Source organism: Condylura cristata, unplaced genomic scaffold (assembly GCF_000260355.1).
Source record: "Condylura cristata isolate star-nosed mole 26May11 unplaced genomic scaffold, ConCri1.0 scaffold00032, whole genome shotgun sequence".
Taxonomy (NCBI): Eukaryota; Metazoa; Chordata; class Mammalia; order Eulipotyphla; family Talpidae; genus Condylura; species Condylura cristata.
Window position 1 is genome coordinate 12420307 of NW_004567133.1, and position 18978 is coordinate 12439284.

The 18978-nt window shown below is 58.7% G+C and overlaps 2 protein-coding genes across 2 annotated transcripts in view; one reads left to right on the forward strand and one right to left on the reverse strand.

Annotated features, from left to right (window-relative positions):
- Positions 1–3381, forward strand: part of ABCC6 (ATP-binding cassette, sub-family C (CFTR/MRP), member 6) — a 41052-nt gene extending 37671 nt beyond the window's left edge. Inside the window, exons 27-31 of the mRNA XM_004691743.1 lie at positions 372–518; positions 1779–1937; positions 2011–2177; positions 2813–3007; positions 3273–3381. Coding sequence (XP_004691800.1) covers positions 372–518; positions 1779–1937; positions 2011–2177; positions 2813–3007; positions 3273–3381 — 777 coding nt within the window. The remainder of the gene's footprint in view (positions 1–371; positions 519–1778; positions 1938–2010; positions 2178–2812; positions 3008–3272) is intronic.
- A 2691-nt stretch (positions 3382–6072) lies between these two features.
- Positions 6073–18978, reverse strand: part of ABCC1 (ATP-binding cassette, sub-family C (CFTR/MRP), member 1) — a 69504-nt gene continuing 56598 nt past the window's right edge. The window contains exons 25-33 of the mRNA XM_012731654.1: positions 18427–18737; positions 15770–15969; positions 14216–14342; positions 13598–13699; positions 10499–10645; positions 9186–9344; positions 8441–8607; positions 8119–8313; positions 6073–7603 (exon numbers count right to left, since the gene is read on the reverse strand). Coding sequence (XP_012587108.1) covers positions 7495–7603; positions 8119–8313; positions 8441–8607; positions 9186–9344; positions 10499–10645; positions 13598–13699; positions 14216–14342; positions 15770–15969; positions 18427–18737 — 1517 coding nt within the window. The 3' untranslated portion in view covers positions 6073–7494. The remainder of the gene's footprint in view (positions 7604–8118; positions 8314–8440; positions 8608–9185; positions 9345–10498; positions 10646–13597; positions 13700–14215; positions 14343–15769; positions 15970–18426; positions 18738–18978) is intronic.

Consider the following 18978-nt stretch of genomic DNA (forward strand, 5'->3'; position numbering starts at 1 on the left):
GCGGGAGGTGGGGCAGGGGCGGGCCCCTCTGAGACTCAGCAGAGGCAGTGGCCCGGGGCCACGGGGGCTTCGATGACCCCACGCCTGTGGGCCAGAGTCACAGCCAGATGACAGTGGTGGCTGAGTGTGGGGTCTGGAGCAAGGTCAACTCCGGCCTGGTTCCTTCGCTTGGGAAAGGCGGCTCACTCTGGGTGACAAGGGACCGTAAGGAACAGCAGATCCACAGCAGGTAGCAGCCACATGATAGCAACACGGTAGAAATATAACAGCAGAAGTAAATGAATGTGCCCATTTCACAGAGATGATAACTGAGGCACTGTGCTGGGAGGTGCTGGGAAGCTCCTTTGACACAGTGTCCCCTCCTGCCTCAGGCACCCTGGAGGCTGTCCACCTGTGCAGCCCGGTCCCCCTGGCCTCACGGGGGACAGATTGAGTTCAGGGACCTGGGACTGAGATACCACCCTGAGCTCCCGCTGGCTGTGAGGGGTGTGTCCTTTGAAATCCACGCGGGGGAGAAGGTGAGTGGCTCTCCTACAACTTCCCCTGCGGCCGGGAGGACAGGCTGCAGGGCACCAGAGGGCCCTCAGGGTCACGGCCAGGCTGGGCAGCATCCCAGTGTCCAGGCCCTAAGCACCAGCGGCCTCCAGCACCGTGGTCTCCTTGTCTTCATTGCGCCCTAAGTTGGACTTAGCATCTTCCCAAGTCTGCATTCTTACCCTCCGTCTCCTCAGCTGTCACTGGGAGTGATGGCAATTCGGAGGGCTGTGAAGTTTACCTGGGTTAAATCGCCTGGCATAGCGATCCTTATTTGCGTCTTCACTCTGCCTTGGACTCTGCCACCAGCCCCGTAAGGAAGGGACCAGTATGGGGGGCACCCGGCAGGGTGGTCGGGGGTGTGACACCCTCCTCCTCGCACCCCATCCCCCTCCCATCCATGACTGGCACTTCCCTGCTCCACCGCTGCAGTCTGGAGCTTGATTCTAGCAAGCGCTTGTTCTTCACCATATGTTAGAATTTGGTTTACTCAGTTTTATGATTCCAGGGCCAGAGGGTGAGGCTTTTGGAGCAGGAACTCTGAATTCTGTATCTTGGAGCCTCGGTGCCTCACGCAATGGCCTAACACTCTGTCTCCCCGTTTGTTCATTAAGCAAACAATGTTGAGCCCCTCCTTCAGGGTCAGACACTGGGGCAACTGAGTAAGAGAGTTGGGTGGGGCTGAGGGCGGGACTGGAAAGGGTGGGACAGGGATGGGGGGGTGGGGCTGGGTGGAAGGGTCAGACTGGAGGGGGGTAAGGGGTGCCCGGGTGGGGTATGGTCAGGGACAAATGGCTGGAGCAGTGCCTGGGTGGGGGGGGGAGAAAAGGAGGGAAGGAGAGGAGGCGGCTGGAAGGAAGTTGGAAGTGCGGAGGGGGAGGAGTGGGCAGCAGCAATGACAGGCCAGAGGCAGAGGGATGGCTGGGGGACGCAGGCGGGCAGTGGATGGCAGAAGCGGAGAGAAGCAGAAGGCTGGCGCAGGGTGATGAAGGGTGGCGAGGGAAAGGGAACAAATGAAGGGCAGAGGTCAGAGGAAGCCGGGGTGTAATGGAGAGATGGCAGAGAGGTAGGGTGAGGGGGGCCTGAGACTGCGCGGAAGGGAGACAGATGGACCGACGCTTGGAGAGATGGAAGGATGCGGATGGATGGGCAGATCCGGCCGCAGAGGAAACCTCTCGCGTCCCAAGGACTCTCGGGGCGGTGGCCCGAGGCCTGGTCGGCACAGGCCTTGCCCTCCCCGGCAGGTGGGCATCGTTGGCAGGACAGGCGCGGGGAAGTCGTCCCTGGCCGGGGGCCTGCTGCGGCTCGTGGAGGCGGCGGAGGGCGGGGTCTGGATCGACGGGGTCCCCATCGCCCACGTGGGCCTGCACACCCTGCGCTCCAGGATCACGATCATCCCCCAGGTGAGCCCGGGCAGGGCAGGGCGGGCGGCGGGAGCGGGTGGCTGGCCGGCTCTGACCTGCCTCTCCCGGCCAGGACCCCATCCTGTTCCCCGGCTCCCTGCGGATGAACCTGGACATGCTGCAGGAGCACTCGGACGACGCGCTCTGGGCAGCCCTGGAGACCGTGCGCCTCCGCGCCCTGGTGGACGGCCTGCCCGGCCGGCTGCAATACGAGTGCGCTGACCAGGGCGGTGACCTGAGGTAGGGCTTCGCACTCAGGACCTGGGGGCGCAGGGAGGAGAGGCAGGGGCGCCTCCCGGAGCCTGGCCCCTGGGTTTACCCACCCCGCACAGTTAAGCATTGTGGACTTCCCTCCTACCAGCAACCCCGAACTCCAGCACCGCTGGAATATCAAGTTTCCTTACCCTAAATTTAGTTCTGGGATGATCTGGTGGCAAATCCCAACCTCAGTGGACACAGGCCCCAAGTGCCGCGCTGAGTGCTTCTAGAAGGCTTGTCTCCTGCTCACAGCCCCCAAGGACTGGGTACAGTGAGCAACCCGCATCCTGGTGTCGCTCTGAGCTCAGCCCCTACATATGCGGCTGGCCCGTGCCGGAGACCACCACTGGCTGGAAACAGAAAATAGAAATAGTCGTTCCACAGGTGGGGAAACTGAGGCACAGGGGGTTTGGGCGACTCGTCTAAAATTCAGTCACCCTGATGAAAATGTCAGGCTGGGGATTCTTCCCACTCTGTAGACGGGGGACCCCACATTCGGGGATATGTCCGCATGCACCACTACCTCTGAGGCTGTCCCGGGGACCCATGGGGAGCCAGGCCCTACAGAGCCTGGTGAGATGCACACAAATGTGCTCCCGTCTGCCACTCGTTCCCAGCGTGGGCCAGAGGCAGCTCCTGTGTCTGGCACGTGCCCTCCTCCGGAAAACCCAGATCCTCATCCTGGACGAGGCCACGGCCGCCGTGGACCCGGGCACGGAGCTCCAGATGCAGGTGGCCCTGGGGAGCTGGTTCGCCCAGTGCACCGTGCTGCTCATTGCTCACCGCCTGCGCTCCGTGATGGGCTGCTCCAGGTAAGCCCCGCCCCTGAGCCAGCCAGCGCCCCTGCCACGAGGCGGCAGGGTTGAGAGCTGGAAGGGTGCTGGGATGGACCAAGGGCCCCTGTGCAGGTGGCGAGCCTGGTGCCCAGAAGGGTCAAGCCAAAGACGCAAGCCCGGCAGACGCTTCCAAGCTGGCTGGAGGGTCGGGGAAGCCCCCTTAGAGCAGGCATTTGGGCCCCCTAAATTGCTATGGGCCGGACTGGTGTCCACAGAACTGCCCGTTTCCCTCTCTCTGCAGGGTGCTGGTCATGGACAAGGGGCAGGTGGCAGAGAGCGGCAGCCCGGCCCAGCTGCTGGCCCAGAAGGGCCTCTTTTACAGGCTGGCACAGGAGTCAGGCCTGGTCTGAGCCGGCCTCCTGCCCCCGCTCCTGCCAGCTGCCGAGCCGCAGGGATGGCCTTGCCCTGGAGTTCTGTGCCGCCCACTCATCGTTGCCGCCATGGTGCTCGGGCTGGACCCGGCTCTGCAGTCCGGGAGGAAAGCAGAGAAAGCCGCCGTTATCTCAGGCCCAGGACCACACAGCAAGCCCCGGGCTGGGCCGGTCAGGGCTCGTCTGGAGCCCGAGTGGCAGTGGCCCTAAGCTCTGGCCACCCACTGGACTCCCCTAGGGACCTCAGATAGGGGCCCACACCCAGGGCCCCCCGCAGACCCATGAAATCTGAATCCTGGGGGCAGGAGCTGGGGCTGTGGTGTACTTGTTACAAATTTACCCTTTATTTTGAGGTGCTTATAAACGGACAAGCAGTCAGAACCACCCAGGATCTGGCGCGGTACCTACTGCCCCACCCCCGCGGTCGCGTCAAGCCGGGGTGCAGGGCCGCAGCCATGGCACTGGTGCCACCCACCGGTGTTCAGCACCCTGGGCTTAGCAGCTCAGCAACTCTGAGGCCTGGGCGACTTGGCGCCTCGGCCCAGGGCCTGGAACGAAGGTCGGGGTCCCAGATCCAAGAATCCAGGGCTCTCGGGTGTGCTTTGTGTCCACCCTCCAGAGGTGGCACACCCCGGGAATCCACCTCCTCCTGGAGCTGCCACGGAAGAATAAGTGTGTGGGCGAGGGTGTGGCCTTGGCCTCAGAGGGGCCTGTAAGGAGTAACAGCAGGGTGCGGGGGTTGGGGGGGGCTTGCTGGAGGAGGAGCCTGTCAGAGTTGAGAGGCAGGCCGGCACCCGGGGGTCACCATGAAGGAACCGCCCCAAAGCTTATTATTATGGGATCACTACAGCTGGTGGGTCAAGACCGGACTGCCTGGCGTTGGGGGCTCACAGGGGCAGAAACAGGGGCGTGGGGGCTCTGGGGACACCAGCAGCGAGAGCTGTTGGGGCTGAGAGCAGAGTGCGGGATAAGAATCTGCCTCAAGCGGATGCGGGGTGTGAGAATGAAGAATAGACAAGCAGCCGGAGCATCAGGTTCGGCTCCTCCCTGCCCAGAGGACCCCTCCCCTTCCCCCACCCCCCCAAACCCCCCCCCATGTGCGAAGCACTAAGCCCTGGGCTGGCACACAGCCAAGCTGACCACCTGTCCCCCCCCCACGCTTTCTCCTTCCATGGCCCTAAAGCACCGACCGGCTCCCCCCATCTCAGTGCTTCTGGCTCCACCCTCTTCAGGGCTGATGTGGCACCCCCACCTCGTCACAGGGTCCCCCACTTCCTCCCGAGTCCCCAGCCTCCTAGCACATGCCCACCAGTGGTGGACTCAGAGACCTGTTAGGTTCTGACATGGGATTTTAAAACTCGAGGTCAGGTTCTGAGGCAGAAGCATGTCTCACATCTACAGCGGACTCTTCTGCACCAAAAAAATAAAGTAAAAGGGACTCCCCCCCTGACACCAGGTCCTAGCCAGCCCCTGTGGCCCCGCGGGCCAGGTTCCAGGACGCCCAGATACCGCGTCTGCAGTGCTACTGGCCTCTGTCTGTGCCCACCCTTCCACGGCCACCGTAACCCCACGCTGCTTGGGGGACGATGACCAGAGTAGGTCCATACGTTTTCTGTACAGACGCAATCACCGTGGGCCCGACCGGGCAGTACAGGTCAAGTGTGAGGTTGGTGGAACTGCAGGGTTGGCAGCGGGTGGGGAAGTGGGGGCTCTGTGGCCTCCTCGTGACGCTGCCCACGCCCGCCACGCCTCGAGAGCACCTTCCCGCGTCACGGTCCCCAAGGTAAGACAATGGTCTCAATAGGGACAGTGATGTTGGAGGGAGTGTTCCATCTGTAGGTCCTAAGTGCATGGTTTTGGGGTGCAACAGATATGACATGCTCCCCAAATACAGGCGTTCCTCATTCTCCACTTACCTGATTCAAACTCAGAAGCCCCACACCCGTCTCATTTCCTACCACCCCAAACTCACAGATACCATCAGCTGGCACAGGGAGCTACTTCCGTAGCCTGCACCCCTGCAACCCAGCTTCCTTTGTGGCTTATCCAGGACCATGTGATTGGTTCTGGCCAGTGGGCCAAGTGGGACTGACTTGTGTCCCTTCCGATTTGGGGTACGTCAGGGGGGATATGTTGACCGAGATCTCCCTTCCTGGGGTGACCTGGAAGCCAGCCCTGAGCGGAGATACCAGAGCCCCGAAGAGTCTGGATTTCCTGTTCCTCGTACAGAAGAGGCGTGCTAACCTGCATCAGGAAACTCGCCCTCGTGTTCACCCCTGGAGCTCTCGGCGACGTGATTGCTGCTGCTGGAACGAGCCTGCCGACAAGGGGCCGGTCACGGGGCATCTGCCCACATGATTTCTGACCTGTTAGTGTGGCAGGGTCTGACCAGATCTGCCCGCGCCACGCACGTCACTGTTCGTCTTCACAGGAACCCCAAAGGCAGCTGGCAGACGAGGCAGCTGAGGCAGAGAGCAAATGACCTGCCCAGGGTCACACGGCCCACAAATGACGGGCCGGGACTCGAGCCTGGGCTGTGAGCAGAGCCCAGGTTCCGGCTCCCCTTTCTCGGGACACCACGTTGGCCAGGAGGAAGGAGTGCCCCCTGGCTGCAGGGAGAGGGCTGGCACCCCCGCTCAAGACCCACAGAAAGCAGAACAGTCGTTTAGAAAGAAATAGAACTTTTCTTTTACTGCAAATTATTTGCAAGTGTTCACGTTTCCAGTGTAAGTCATTACAAAAAGATCCCCAAGAAAAACTTGGTTTCCCTAATGTGAAAGAATGGTATAACTTACAAAAAATAAATATGTATTCCCACCTAAAAGACGCTCTCGGGCCCTGACCTGTGTCGCTCACAGCGGGCGAGTGTCCCGGGCAGCAGCGAGAGCTCTGCCTTCAGTCTCACTTTGTCTCTGACCAGGAGACCCCGGTTCGCTTCCGGGAACACCCCACCAGTGGTCAGACACTGCTGACTTGGCGGTCCCCTGGAACGACGCTCTTTGCCCCAAACTTCCTCCCAAGAAAGTAAAATCTGGAGACTTTTTCTCCCTAGAGCAGTATGTAAAAAGAGAGAAAGGAAAAAAAAAATCACTGGTATTCATGAGTGGGTTCTTTGTTCTCTGCTTGTCCTGAAAGACACTCGGTAACTCAACGTCCAGTTCTCCACACCATCACCTTGACAGCGAACCAGATGCCAAGGGGGAGAATCGAAATCCAAAAGTGAGAAGAGGCGACAGGCTCTCCCCCGCGCGACTGGCCGTTCTCGGGAGGCACCGGCGTCTTTGGCTTTGGACGCTCCATGGCCACCAGCAGCTCTTCTCACTCAGCTCCCAGAGGCGTAAACCGAGTCTAGCAGTGGGGGACGGGGCAGGGAGGCAGCGAGGAAGACTGGCGCAGGCCGGGAGGTGAGCGGGTGGGCAGGTGTCATGAGCGAGGCTCTGCCCCCGCTCCGGCCCAGCCCCCTGTGCGGCCCAGGCCTGCCCACGAGCAGCACGGAGTAGCTGGCCCGGCCCGGGCAGCCACTCCAGGGGCAGGCGGAGCTGGGGCGTGGGCTCTTGAGTCCGAGCGGAAGACAGGTGGGTGCAAGAGGCATGCCGTGACCCTGCAGGCACAGCCCAGGGAGGGTGAGCTCCTCCAGGCCTCACCTCAAACCTCAAACTGCACCCCGGGGAAAGAGCCCTGGGGAGTCAGACAAAGAGGGAGACGTGCTGACGGGGCTGGGGAGCCTCGAAGGCTTCGGCTGGAGAGATCTGAGGCAGTTGGCTGGTTTTGGCCACTGGGATATTTTACGCAGCCGATTCTCTGGAGGTCGGCTGCCGACCCCTTCTCCGAGAGCACCGAGCCACAGCACAGCTCCCTGGAGACGAGGACACGTGTGCTTGTGGGAGCGACTGCGGGCGGGGGTGGGGTTGAGTGGGCTGCTTGTTGCAGCTAATTCAAGGCAGGGGACCAGATGGTGGCTGTGTTGTGTTTTGGTGTTTGGTTTTTGGTTTCGGTTTCTGTACTGGAGGTCTGGGTGGCCTGGGGCTGAGTCATGCCTGGACGCCTGCGTGCTGGCCCTGCGGTTTCAACCAGATGCACCAGCTCCGGGGTTCACACCAAGCCAGCGTCTTTGGCCATGCTGTAGAAGAGACCTCTCCGCTGCAGGAGGTCAGAGGGGGGGCCGTACTCCCGAATTTCTCCTTTGTCCAGGACGATCACCCTGCAAGGGAGCAAAGGGATGCAGAGTGAGGGGCAAAGGGGGGTTTGTTGGCAACTCATGGCCCCCGAGAACCTGCTGGCTAAGTCACAGCGCTGGGCCGGCCCCAACTCCTGCCAGGGCTCTGGCAGCCACCCTCAACCCCAGACCTGGTCAGTGTCAAAGTCCTGTGACTTCACCCCCAGGACTTGCTATTCGATCATCTTGAAGTCCGGGAAAGGTATACTTTTCCTTATTGTTGTGTCCACTGCCTCCCTCCATCTCGCACACCCCCGAGTCCCTGTGCAGGCGCCTCATCTGACGGGCGCCCTCCTCAGGGCGCGGAGCAGTGCCAGAACTGCAGCGGGCACCCCACACCTCTGCACTGACGGGCGGTGATCGAGCCGTGTCAGAAATGCCCAGTACTACCTGGACATGAGACTCCCCCAGCTGGGCTGTCCCGAGGCACAGGGTGGTACTGAACGGATGAACAACGGGCCCTGGGGTGGACCCGAGTTCTGGGGGCCTCCGTGCGTCACCTTGTGTAGTCCATGATGGTGTTGAGCCGGTGAGCGATGGTGAGGACTGTGCAGCCTTCGAACTGTGTCCGGATGGTGGACTGGATGAGGTCATCCGTCTCCAGGTCCACCGCCGCCGTGGCCTCGTCCAACACCAGGATCTTCGTCTTCCTCAACAGGGCCCGGGCCAGACACACGAGCTGGCGCTGCCCGACGCTGCATTGGGAGAAAAAGTCAAGGACACACCGTCAGAGCCCAGGCTGAGACAGCCGGTCTGCGGCAGAGCTGGACTCAAGTCCAGGCCTGGCACAGAGGAGGCTTCGCCGGCGCTGACCCTGCCCACCTCAGGTTCTCCCCGCCTTCCGCACACTCGTGGTTCAGCTTATCCGGGAGGGTAGACACGAAGTCCTTCAGGTGAGCCAGCTCCAGCGACGTCCAGACTTCTTCATCCGAGTACTGGCCGAACGGGTCCAAGTTCATGCGGAGGGAACCCGAAAACAAGACGGGGTCCTGTGCAGAGAGAGGACAGCAAAGCGCAGGTGAGGCGCCCTGCGAGACATGGGCCGGAAAGGGCGTCTTGCAGGCTGCTGAGCCGGGGGTCCGGAGTGCCGCAGGAGCACTATCAGTGATTAAAAAAAAAGTCTGGGAGCCCTAAGCAGAGTAAGGCCTTCCGTGGGTGACACCCTGGGAGCCTGCAGCCTGCAGGCCCTCGCTGTGGGGAGTGTGGGTGCACCCTGGCCCTGCCTGCAGAGGGATCTCACACTCAGGGAAAACCACACCAAAGGCCACATGTTGGGGCTTCGGCACCCCAGGGCCGCAGGCCAGAAGCTGCCTCCTGCCTGGCCCCCGCGTGGCCGGAGATGCCCGTCCCGACCTGTAGCCACGGAGGCCGGTGTCTCCTGCCGCCCGGGAAGCTGCCCCATGGGGTGGCAGGAGGGCAGAGTGCCCTGGCTACTGCCCACGCCATTTCTATGCTAAAAGGAGACTGAAGAAACACAGCAGAATGTTGATGACTGAAACAATGCAGGACTCCACGTGTGTCCTGGAAAGGCAGCGCACCCCAGCCCGGCACCCGCCCCGGGCCCCACCTGCGGGATGATGGTGATCTTGAAGCGGAGGTCATGCAGGCCAATCTTGGCGATGTTGACGTTGTCGACGATGATCTCGCCTTGGGCAGACTCGTTGATCCGGAACAAGCCCAGCGTCAGGGAGGATTTCCCAGCTCCTGTCCGGCCCACGATACCAACCTGTGGGAGGCGTGGGCCCGGATGAGGTGCACATGCTGAAGCTGGGCGCCACCACCTGCCCCTGGGGCTCTCATTCAGGTCTGTGCCTCAGAGCAGTTCAGTCATCCGGCTGACCCAACCCCCTGTAGCTTCTGCCCACCGGCTTCCCAGAGTCGCCCTGGCCAAGAGTCGAGGACTCCCTTCTCTCGATCAGCTCTTCTTGTAAGTTAAACTGAGGATCAGTCTGTTATAAGTTGGTCGAGAACCTCCAAAAGACAGGAATCAGGCAAAAGGGATTTTCAACAAACCCTACTATTTTCAACTGCAGACATTTCCCTCACCCCGTCATCCAGGTGACTTTCCCACCCCGAGCTGCTGATACAGCCCCAAGATTCAAGCTGACCCCTGGACTCTTCCCTCTTGCCCCGCAGCCGAGGTCCAGGTTAGGCAAATGACCTGGTCCCCACTTGGCCTCCACTGAGAGATCTGGACTCCCTGACTAGTGGCGGGTGCTTGCCCTGCTGACAACCAGCGCCCCCCTCGGCATCTGGGCTTGAGCGGCAGCTTCCTCCAGGCCCCACACGGCTGCTGCAGAGCCCAGTGCTGCAAGCCAGAGCCGCAGTGAGGAGGCCACCCACTCTGCTCCCCACCCCGCTGCCAAGTTAGCTCAAGTTATCTCACGGGAACGTAAGGACGGGTTAACAAATCCTTATGTTCAAAGATGAAAAAGAGCCTTGGCCCCTGGCAGAGGGCCGAAAGACCCTTGCTGACTCCTGAAAAGGATCCCAAGGCCCAGGGCAGCGTTCCAACTGTCCCAGTGACAATTTCACAAGTCCCTTGAGCCATCCCTGGCACGATGGGAACATCTTTCTATTCTCGACCTTGCAAACTGGGCTGCCCACAAGGGCCAAGCAGGCTTAACACTGAGTGAGGAGGGGCGGGGTGCGCTGGGAGGCTCACGTCTTGCTACGAGGAGCCGGACGGACACGCCGTGTGGCTGGATGTTCTGATCTTTCAAGAGCAGGAAATGGATTTTTATATAAAAAGACCCAACAAGCCCCTCCAGAGACGGCTGCTCCACTCCCTGGTATGGTGCCAGGACGGAGGGTGAAATAAGAGGCTGGTTTCGCCCGCCCGATGGCACAAGGCCCTGACGGGGGACGATGTGCACCCACCTTCTCCCCACCATCAATCGTGACGTTGATGTGCTTGAGAACCAAGTCCAGGTCCTCGCGATAGCGCAGGCCGTAGTCCCGGAATTCTACCTGGCCCACCTGGGGCCAGTTGCTGGGGGGGGCCGTCGCCTGGTTGCGCCATGGAGCCTGAAATCACAGGGGGCGGTGGGGAGAGCTGGGGCTAAGGGTGCTGATGCCCACCTTCCGTGCCCCGGGCTCTGTGAGTGGGCCCTGACACCCCACACCCTCTCGCCCCTTTGCTCCCCAACTGACCTCCAGCTACCCCAGGCCTTCTCACTGGAGACTTGTGCCTGAGCCACTCTTGCCCAGGCTATCAGGGGCCCGCTGCTCACACCCCGAGGCCTCAGTCAGTCCGGATCGTGCCCCCCCAGCTTCTGCCCTGCCCCCCCAAACCGTGCATCCTCCACTTTCCACCTTCCGCACTCTAAAAGCACCTCTGCTTACTCTTCCCCGAGTGCCCACTGGCACGGTCATTCCCTGAGGAATTAATGGGCAAATGAATGAGCGGTCTTCTCAAGACAGAGGACGTGCCAGCCTTCTAGCCAAAAACACCTGGTGCTGTCTGGCACCAGCCAAAACGGCAGCGGACCCTGAGAGCTCACTGCTCACCTCACTGGATCCCACTACGACCCCACGAGTACAGGCCCCGCCCTCCACCAGCCCCAGTCAGACACAGAAGCAGACACGGATCGCACAGCCCACACGGTGTCTTCTCAGGCGAGCTCAGCTTTTCCCGAGGTCTAGGGCCAGCCCGGGACCAGGCTTGGGGACTGCAGCCCAGAGCCACTATGTACTGCAGGGCGGGCGCACGCAGACCCCCAGCCTGGCTGCAGAGCGCGGTGCACATGTCGGGAGCACAGAGGGGCAAACTGGAAGGGTCACCCCGCAGGCAAAAGCCTGACCTCATTCCGGAAGCTAACACAGGGCTCTGGCTGAGCGCGTCAAGGCTGGGAGCACAGTGCGGAGTGCCGTGCTGGGGCTGTCCTTTGGGTCCCCGCGCCCTGGGAGAGAGGCTGCAGTCACACGGGCACATGGAGACGCCTCGGCTCCAGTGTAGGTAAAGAGTCGGGGCCCCGGGGCCTCCCTGGTGGCACAGGGGTTAAAGCGTAGCACTAGGAAGCCAGCCGCAGCCACTTCAGTGCGAGTTCCAGCCCCGCCAGGGAGCTGACCCACAGGGCGCGGCAGTCCCAGCCCGGCCAGGGAGCTGACCCACAGGGCGCGGCAGTTCCAGCCCAGCCAGGGAGCTGACCCACAGGGTGCGGCAGGCCTCTCCCGTCTCCCCTGCCGCTCCCCTCGGCAGTGAACTTCGTCAGTCAGCCCGTTCTGCTCCCTCCTCTGTCCCTGGTGATTCCTTTCACTGCCCCTGCACCTCTGGTGTGTACCCCAGTTCTGTATGCATAAAAAAAAATAACAGAGTAAGGGGACCCTAAGGCGGCTGGTGCCACCTTAGCTTAAAAGGAAAAAAGTTAGGACAGAGATGTGCATGGGTTTGAGGTAATATAAGTGTATGAACATGCTCAGGAAGGGGCGGGGAAGAGCAGGGATTGTCTTGGGGACAGTAAGGGGATGTTCATTCTTTCTCCCCGTAAAGTCCTTGATAAATTTTCTTTCAACAAGCGTATTTCCCTTACACATACATAAACAAAGCGGACACACTGTAAGAGCGTAGGACTGGAGAGAAGGGCTGGGTTGTGAGCGTGATAGATAAATAATTATATAACTTTAGCTATGGGAGGCGCCTGGGGATCTTTCTTTTGCTTCTTTCAAGTATGCTTTGATTATAAAAATATAAAATTGATTGAATTAAAAAAAAATTGAAGTTCCTACTTAAAATGGATGAATTGCATGATGTGTGAATTCTATGTCAAAAGTCGTAATAAGAAAGAAAGTCAGGGCAGAGTACAGACCCCCTGGGCAGTGCACTCTTGTCTCCTGGGGGGCCCACTCCACCTGGACAGTGCTCCCCCAGCTGCGGAGCTGGCCCAGGGCGCTGAGGGTGGGGGGCAGAGGGCATCGCCACAGATCCCTCACACGGAGCTGCAGTGGGCCACTCACTTCCAAGGCGTCTTCTGGGGAGCCAGTAGGGCCCAGGGCACAGAACCCACCCGGGGCTGTCACTTGTAGTTGTTATGACGCTGGCAAGTGACTGACCGGTCTCTGCTTCCTCCTCTACAAGGAGGGCTAAGAACACAGCGTGAGCTGTAAGGCCACAGCAAGTGGACTGTGTCACGTCCAACGTGTGTCCCTGTGACAGCCAGGACAGGGTGGCTCGGGCACTAGTGAGACATCAGTCCTGTCACTTACTCCTGAGGTGGTGGAGCTGGGGGCCTGCAGCTAGAATGAGGCAGCTCTGACGGGCCACCTGGCACGGAAGCAGGGCTGCGGGTCCCACCGAGCACACGTGGCGGGGGCCTGTCATCCCCCCTCCCTTTTCTTCCACCTACAAGCGGGCCTTGGGCTAAGGAACCACTGGGTTTCCCAAATTTTGGTCAATTCCTTACCAGTCTGACTTCTGCATCTCCAAGCACTGATTCTCTTGTCATTACTGACTTTAAATCAACTTGCTGGTACTTAATGTTAAACTTACTCACAGGAGAAATTTGTCTCATCTTGCATAATAGAACCCCCCATAAACTTACCCAACAAATAACAGAAGACTTTTTCCTAGCTAGCTGTTGCCTGTCAGAGGCTTTGAGCCCGAGAGCCACCTGAGTCTGCTGAAGGCTGTTCCTGTGCCAGTGAGCACCGGCCAGCACCACTGTCTGGGATGCCATCTGAGCGCAGGCAGGCAGGCAAGTCAGAGGCGGGAAACACCCTCCCCACTGCCGAAATACGCCAGCGCACAGTCACGCTGTATCCGGGCATCCCCGACCGTGGGGAAAGCCGGGTAACTGTCACCTGCTTTCTCTCCCTAAAGCCAGTGATTCTAAGCAGGGGCGGCCGTGTGAGACCCTGGTAGGGTCTCCAACTTACCCTCCTGACTGGAGGCAGAGCACAGACATGTCTGGCTCAGAGCATTCTTTGGGGTAAAGCAACGTGAAGATCAAGGCCAAGAGGTCAGGCCGGGGCTCGCTTTACCTCCTTCTCAGTTTCTGAGTACTCCTTGAGTCTCTCCACCGCCACGATGTTGGTCTCCATCTCAGAAGACATCCGAACAAGCCAGTTCAAGTAGGATGTGATCTGCAAGTGAAAGAGTCACAGGGAACTCTGGAGTGAGCGCGAGCTACTGTATGTCAGTGAGGGAACTACGAATGCGAGAGTCTTCGGACACGGCGGGGTAGAGCTAGCCTGCATGTAGCCGTCACCCAGCTTTGCTGCATTCCACCTCTTTAGCACTTCAAAACACCCCATGGGCCCAAGCAGTCAGAAAGGAAACTGGAAGTGCTTGAGCCTGATGACAGTGGGAAAACATAATGTTCCAAGAGTTGGGAGATGCTAAAGCCACTGGTCGCATTAAAGCTAGGCATGTATAAAAGCATCTCTTGGGTTGGAGGACTTTCCCTGATTGACAGGAGAACCCCAGCCGCGTGTCTGAGTTCTCTCCTGTGCCAGTCACTCTCTGAGCTCCAGATCAGCTCCCCAAACGCCACTTGGCCCCTTTCCTCAACCTGCTCCCACAGGGATTCAAAGCAACAGCCCAAGCTGACAGCTGGTTCTCCTGTTGACTAAAAGACCGAGAAAGAACTTGCCTCTTACCTGCAAAGAGTAGGACACCGAGAGGCCCACCAAGCCCGGACTGAGATTGTCCCGGAAGATCACGGCAAACAGGGCTGCAAACAGGACGATGCAGTTGCCCACACATTCCAGCCGCACCGCAAGCCACCTGCACAGAGACAGAGGCAGATGACGGCCGGCCGGAGGGGGCCACACACAATGGCTGGCTCAGGGTGGGGGAGGCAGGGGCACCTGGCTAAGGGTAGTGACTCCCCGGCCCTCTTCACGCGACATGGGTGGGGAAAGAGGTCCGAGGGGCAGGATTTCAGTAATTCCTGGCCAGCTGGGCTACCCCAGGGTGGAGAGCTTGGAAGCGATGTTCCCAGGAGCCCGAGGCCCTTCTTAACAACTTTCTCGCTGAAACCTTCTGGAAAAAACCCGTGTATGCATCTTTAAAAGAGATGTCCCAGGAAATTCCTAAGTAGGAGAGTCTTCAATTGGAAGAGGCTTTAAAATAGCCTCCTCTCAGCAGGACAGAAGTGGGGGTGAGAACGAAACTGCCATGGAGATGTTGCTGTGACAGGAGCGTCACCTTATAGTATCTTTTAGAATGCAAACAGAGGCCCTCCCTGGTGGCCCAGCGAGTTAGAGCACAGCACTAAGAAGCTCAAGCCATTTCAGCATGAGTTCGATCCCCACCCCGAGGTGACCCCCATGGCACGGCAGACCTCTCCTGACCCGCCCACTGCTCCCCTCAGCTGTGTACTTCGTCAGTCGGCCTGTTCTGCTCCCCACTCTGTCTCTGGTGAATCCTCTCACCGCCCCTGCACCTCTGGCCTGTACCCCAGTTCTGCATGCATAAATAAATAAGTCTTTAAAAAAAATGCCAGCAGATGATTTCACTGGTGTGGAGCTGACTCTGAGAGCATTCACAAAGCCATTTTCACGCTCTCCAAGGCATTACAGGGGAATGGTACTGTCAACACCAAAAGTCCATGTGATTGGTCTTCTTGAGTGCAAGCTACTCCTGCACAAGGGCCCCCTAAATTCTGCAAGAGTAGGCAAGGACTCCGTAATTTGGCTCCCCCACATTCAGCCTCATGCTAGGGTCACTTCCAGGGTACAATTACCCCTCCTCCCAGTTTTCTAGTCCATGTCTCCAAAAACGTGTCAGGATGCAAGCAAGAGAGGACACTGGGGCATAAGTGAGCCACCTCCCCAATTTCAGTCAATTAGCAAAGTTTTGCCCTCCTCTCCCCACTCTGACCAGTGCTGTTCACTACTCTGGATTCCACAATATGACCAAACTGCTTTCGACTTCACCCCAGGGGGCTCTAGGCCCTCGTCTGAGAATTACCTGTGTCCAGAAGGAGCCTGGCCCTGCACTGAAGGCCCCCAGAGCCGCACGTACAGGGGTCCTGTCTGCCTGTCAAGGTCACCCTGTCCTTTCTCTCACCTCGGGCTCTCGCCCTCCTTTCTGGGAAGGCCTGAGTATGGCTTCACACCCTCTTCCAGAAAGAAGGCCCAGGGAAGAACTCAGGGAAGAGGGACCAGGTGCTGGGAGTAAGAGGGCCGCCTGGGAGCCAGGACGCCCACCTGTTGGCCACGATGCTGGGGTAATAGGCCTTCTGGTTCTCGTCCACCTTCAGGTCGCTCTGGCGGATGAAGCGCTCCTGCTCCTCGAAGGCACGGATGACGCTCACCCCCAGCAGCGTCTCGTTGAAGTGGGAGTAAACCGGGGAGCGGCTGACCGACTCGAGGCGCTTCAGCTGCCGGGAGGAGGCCACGTAGAACCTCTGGGGGGTGAAAAATGCAGGGGGTTGGCGGGGCTCCCTCATCCCATCCGCCCAGGCTGTGCTGAAGGTGGTGTGTGGGCACGCGCCTGGCGAACTGCAGGCACAGAAGCGGCATGACAGCAGCCCAGCCCCCAGCCAAGGTCAAAAGCACTTGCAGGTGCATCAGCTCACTGGACCCTCACAGTAAACCTAGAAGGTGCGTGCTCCTATTTCAGGATGGGAGAGATGAAGCGCAGAGGAGGAGCTGAACCTCCTAAGGTCATGTGGCCCAGGAGTGGAGGAAGCTGGGGTTTGAGCTGACAGTCTGGCCGGAGGCCCGCTCTTACTGCTTCTGGGAAGCCATGGCCCTGGGGTTTTATGGATCCACCCTGAGGCTCTAGGTACAACTAGACTTCAGTTAGAACCCTGACTCCACCTGGCCCTGGGGGCAAAGGCCACATCTGCCCTGCTCTCCCCCAACTAGGGCGCTCGGCCTGTGCCAGGCTCACACAGCCACTTGACAAACACTTGCGGGAACAAACGCAAATCACAAATCACCCACTGGAAGCCTCGTGGAGCCGTGAACTGATATAGGCTGGTCAGCTGAGGTCACTCGGGTTCTCTGGCTCTCCATTTCCTCATCAGTACAAAAGTAAACTATGAGACCAGGGCTCCCTGCCCCAGGTGGCTAAAGATAACAGCGGGCAAGAAGCTGGCTTGTCAGTGGCGGTTGGACAGTGAACAAAAGCTAGTTAGGGCACAACCTCCCCGTCTCCTGCCTGCCTCACGCTCAGGGTCCTTTGGGGGCAGAGGCCTTCTGCAGAACACGGTAGCTCTGAGCTCAGTGGGGCTCGTGAGGTCAGCAGCTTCTTTATGGACGGCGTTCACACGGTCATCTGAGCCCACAGTTGGCCCGCCCTCTGTGGCCCCAGAAACTTGGCCCGCTAAGCCAGCTGCTCAGCGGCCCCCCAGCCATTCCCAGCAGCTGGGTCTGGTGACACGGCTCCTCCAGGCCCCCACCAGACGCCCCCACCCCCTCGACAGAGTCCACTCTCACGAGCTTTCTTGGTACGCACATTGGATGCAAAGGCCTCTAGAGTGTTTTGCTGTCCAGCTCCTGCCCCTTGTCATGTCCTCAGAGTTTTATCAGCTGTAAAAGCTACCTTGATACAACCTTCTGTTAAGGGATAACCTGAGTAAAAAAAACAGTTGTAGTTTCCCTTCTACTCTGTGCTGGGAGATACAACCCACCCGTGGGCCTGACTTCGGGAGCCCAAGTTCGTGCCTGGTCTGCTGAGTAAAATCCACAGCCTGACAAGTGTGGCCCGGAGCTGGGGGGCTGAGAGCTGGGGTGCTGACAATGCAGCGGGAATGCACAGAAGAATCCCTTATCATTTAACTTTCCCTTTTGAATAAAAATAACTTCTGCTTTTTAAAAATTAAAATAGGGGCTTCCCTGGTGGCCTAGGGGTTAAGTCTCAGTGCCATCACTTCAATGGCCTACCGCGACGGCCTGAGTTTGATCCCCGGCCAGGGAGTGACCCACACAAGGTACAGCAGACCTCCCCTGTCTCCCCACTGCCCCCCTCAGCAATGTATATTTTTTAAACTATACTCATTACATTATTCTTCATTTTTGCACAACGTATGGTTTCCCTGTGAAATTCCCACCACCGATACACCTGTGCACCCGTCTGAACAGGTTTCCCTGCTCGCGAAATGCTGCAACTAACCTTCTAAGGGTGAGGAAGAACACGTGTGGCACAAGAGTCAGCAGCACAAGCTTTGGGACCAGAGAGGTGAATGGACAACCCCCTCTCCACTTGGGCTTCAACAGGTTCATCTATCAACTGGAAACACGATCTACGCAGGGAGAACCCAAGAAGCCACAGCTGTGCTGACTCAGCTATCATATGCCCTGTTCCCCTGCCTCAGTCCTGCTTTCTGAAACACCGTGATGTGATGGTTGGTGCTCCAGCAGCCCTCTTGGACCATCAGACCCACTTCAGAATGGAAGATTTATGCAAAGATCACAGGGGGGAAAAAAAAGCAATGAAGGTGTCTGGGATATTAGTGAACTTTGGAGTGGCCATATCAACCCTGGATGGTCTGCCTCTCAGTTTTTATTATGAGGAAGAAAACTTAATGTGTAAGCTGCTGTCACTCATGTCTCTGATCTGCAGGGGAGAGGGTTAGGACATAAAGTATTTCATATTTAAAGAAATATCACTACCAAAAGTTTCTTTTCGGACAAAGCTTACATTTCCTTTTATAAAATATAGTAACTAAAACAGCCATTAGAAAAAAGGACAAAGGATTGCTGCAAGCTAAAAAAATAATCAATGCAGGTATTCAAAATCGAAAAAAAAAAAATCTAATCCTCTTCCAACAAATCCTCAATAGCGCCACATGGGGGAAACAGGGAGGTGAAGTGAGGCCCAGGGCACATGAGCGCCGACACCAGACCCCACCTCTCACCTGCACGAAGAAGTAGATGAGACCCAGTGGGGGGATGACGACGGCAGCCATGGGCGTGGTCAGCAGGATGATGATGCAGGCACCAATGACGTTGAACAGAGAGCCCATGAACATCTTGATGACCTGCGGGATTATCGAGTCCACCGTGTCCATCTCCTTGGAGAAGCGGTTCACCAGGTTCCCGCTGGGGGTGCGCTCGAAGAAGCTCATGGGTGAGCAGAGCACATTCTGCAGCAGGTCCAGGTGCAGGCGGCGGGAGGCGAAGATGCCCCCGATGGACACCGCCATGGAGTAGCCAAACACCGCAATACCTGCAAACACTCTCCGGTTAGTTCCATGGTGAACGACGGGCCAAGCTGGGGCAGGGATGGGGGGGCGATGGGACCGAGTAGACAAAACGGGGCTCGACCCCACCTGCTGAGGGCAATCACGGTAACGTGGTGGCTGGTACTATGTGCCAGAAGCCCCTGGGTGTCCAAACCTCACGACTCGCTGGACGAGTTCCGCCACTACCCAGTTTACAGCCGAGGAAGCTGGGGTGGGGGTGGGGGT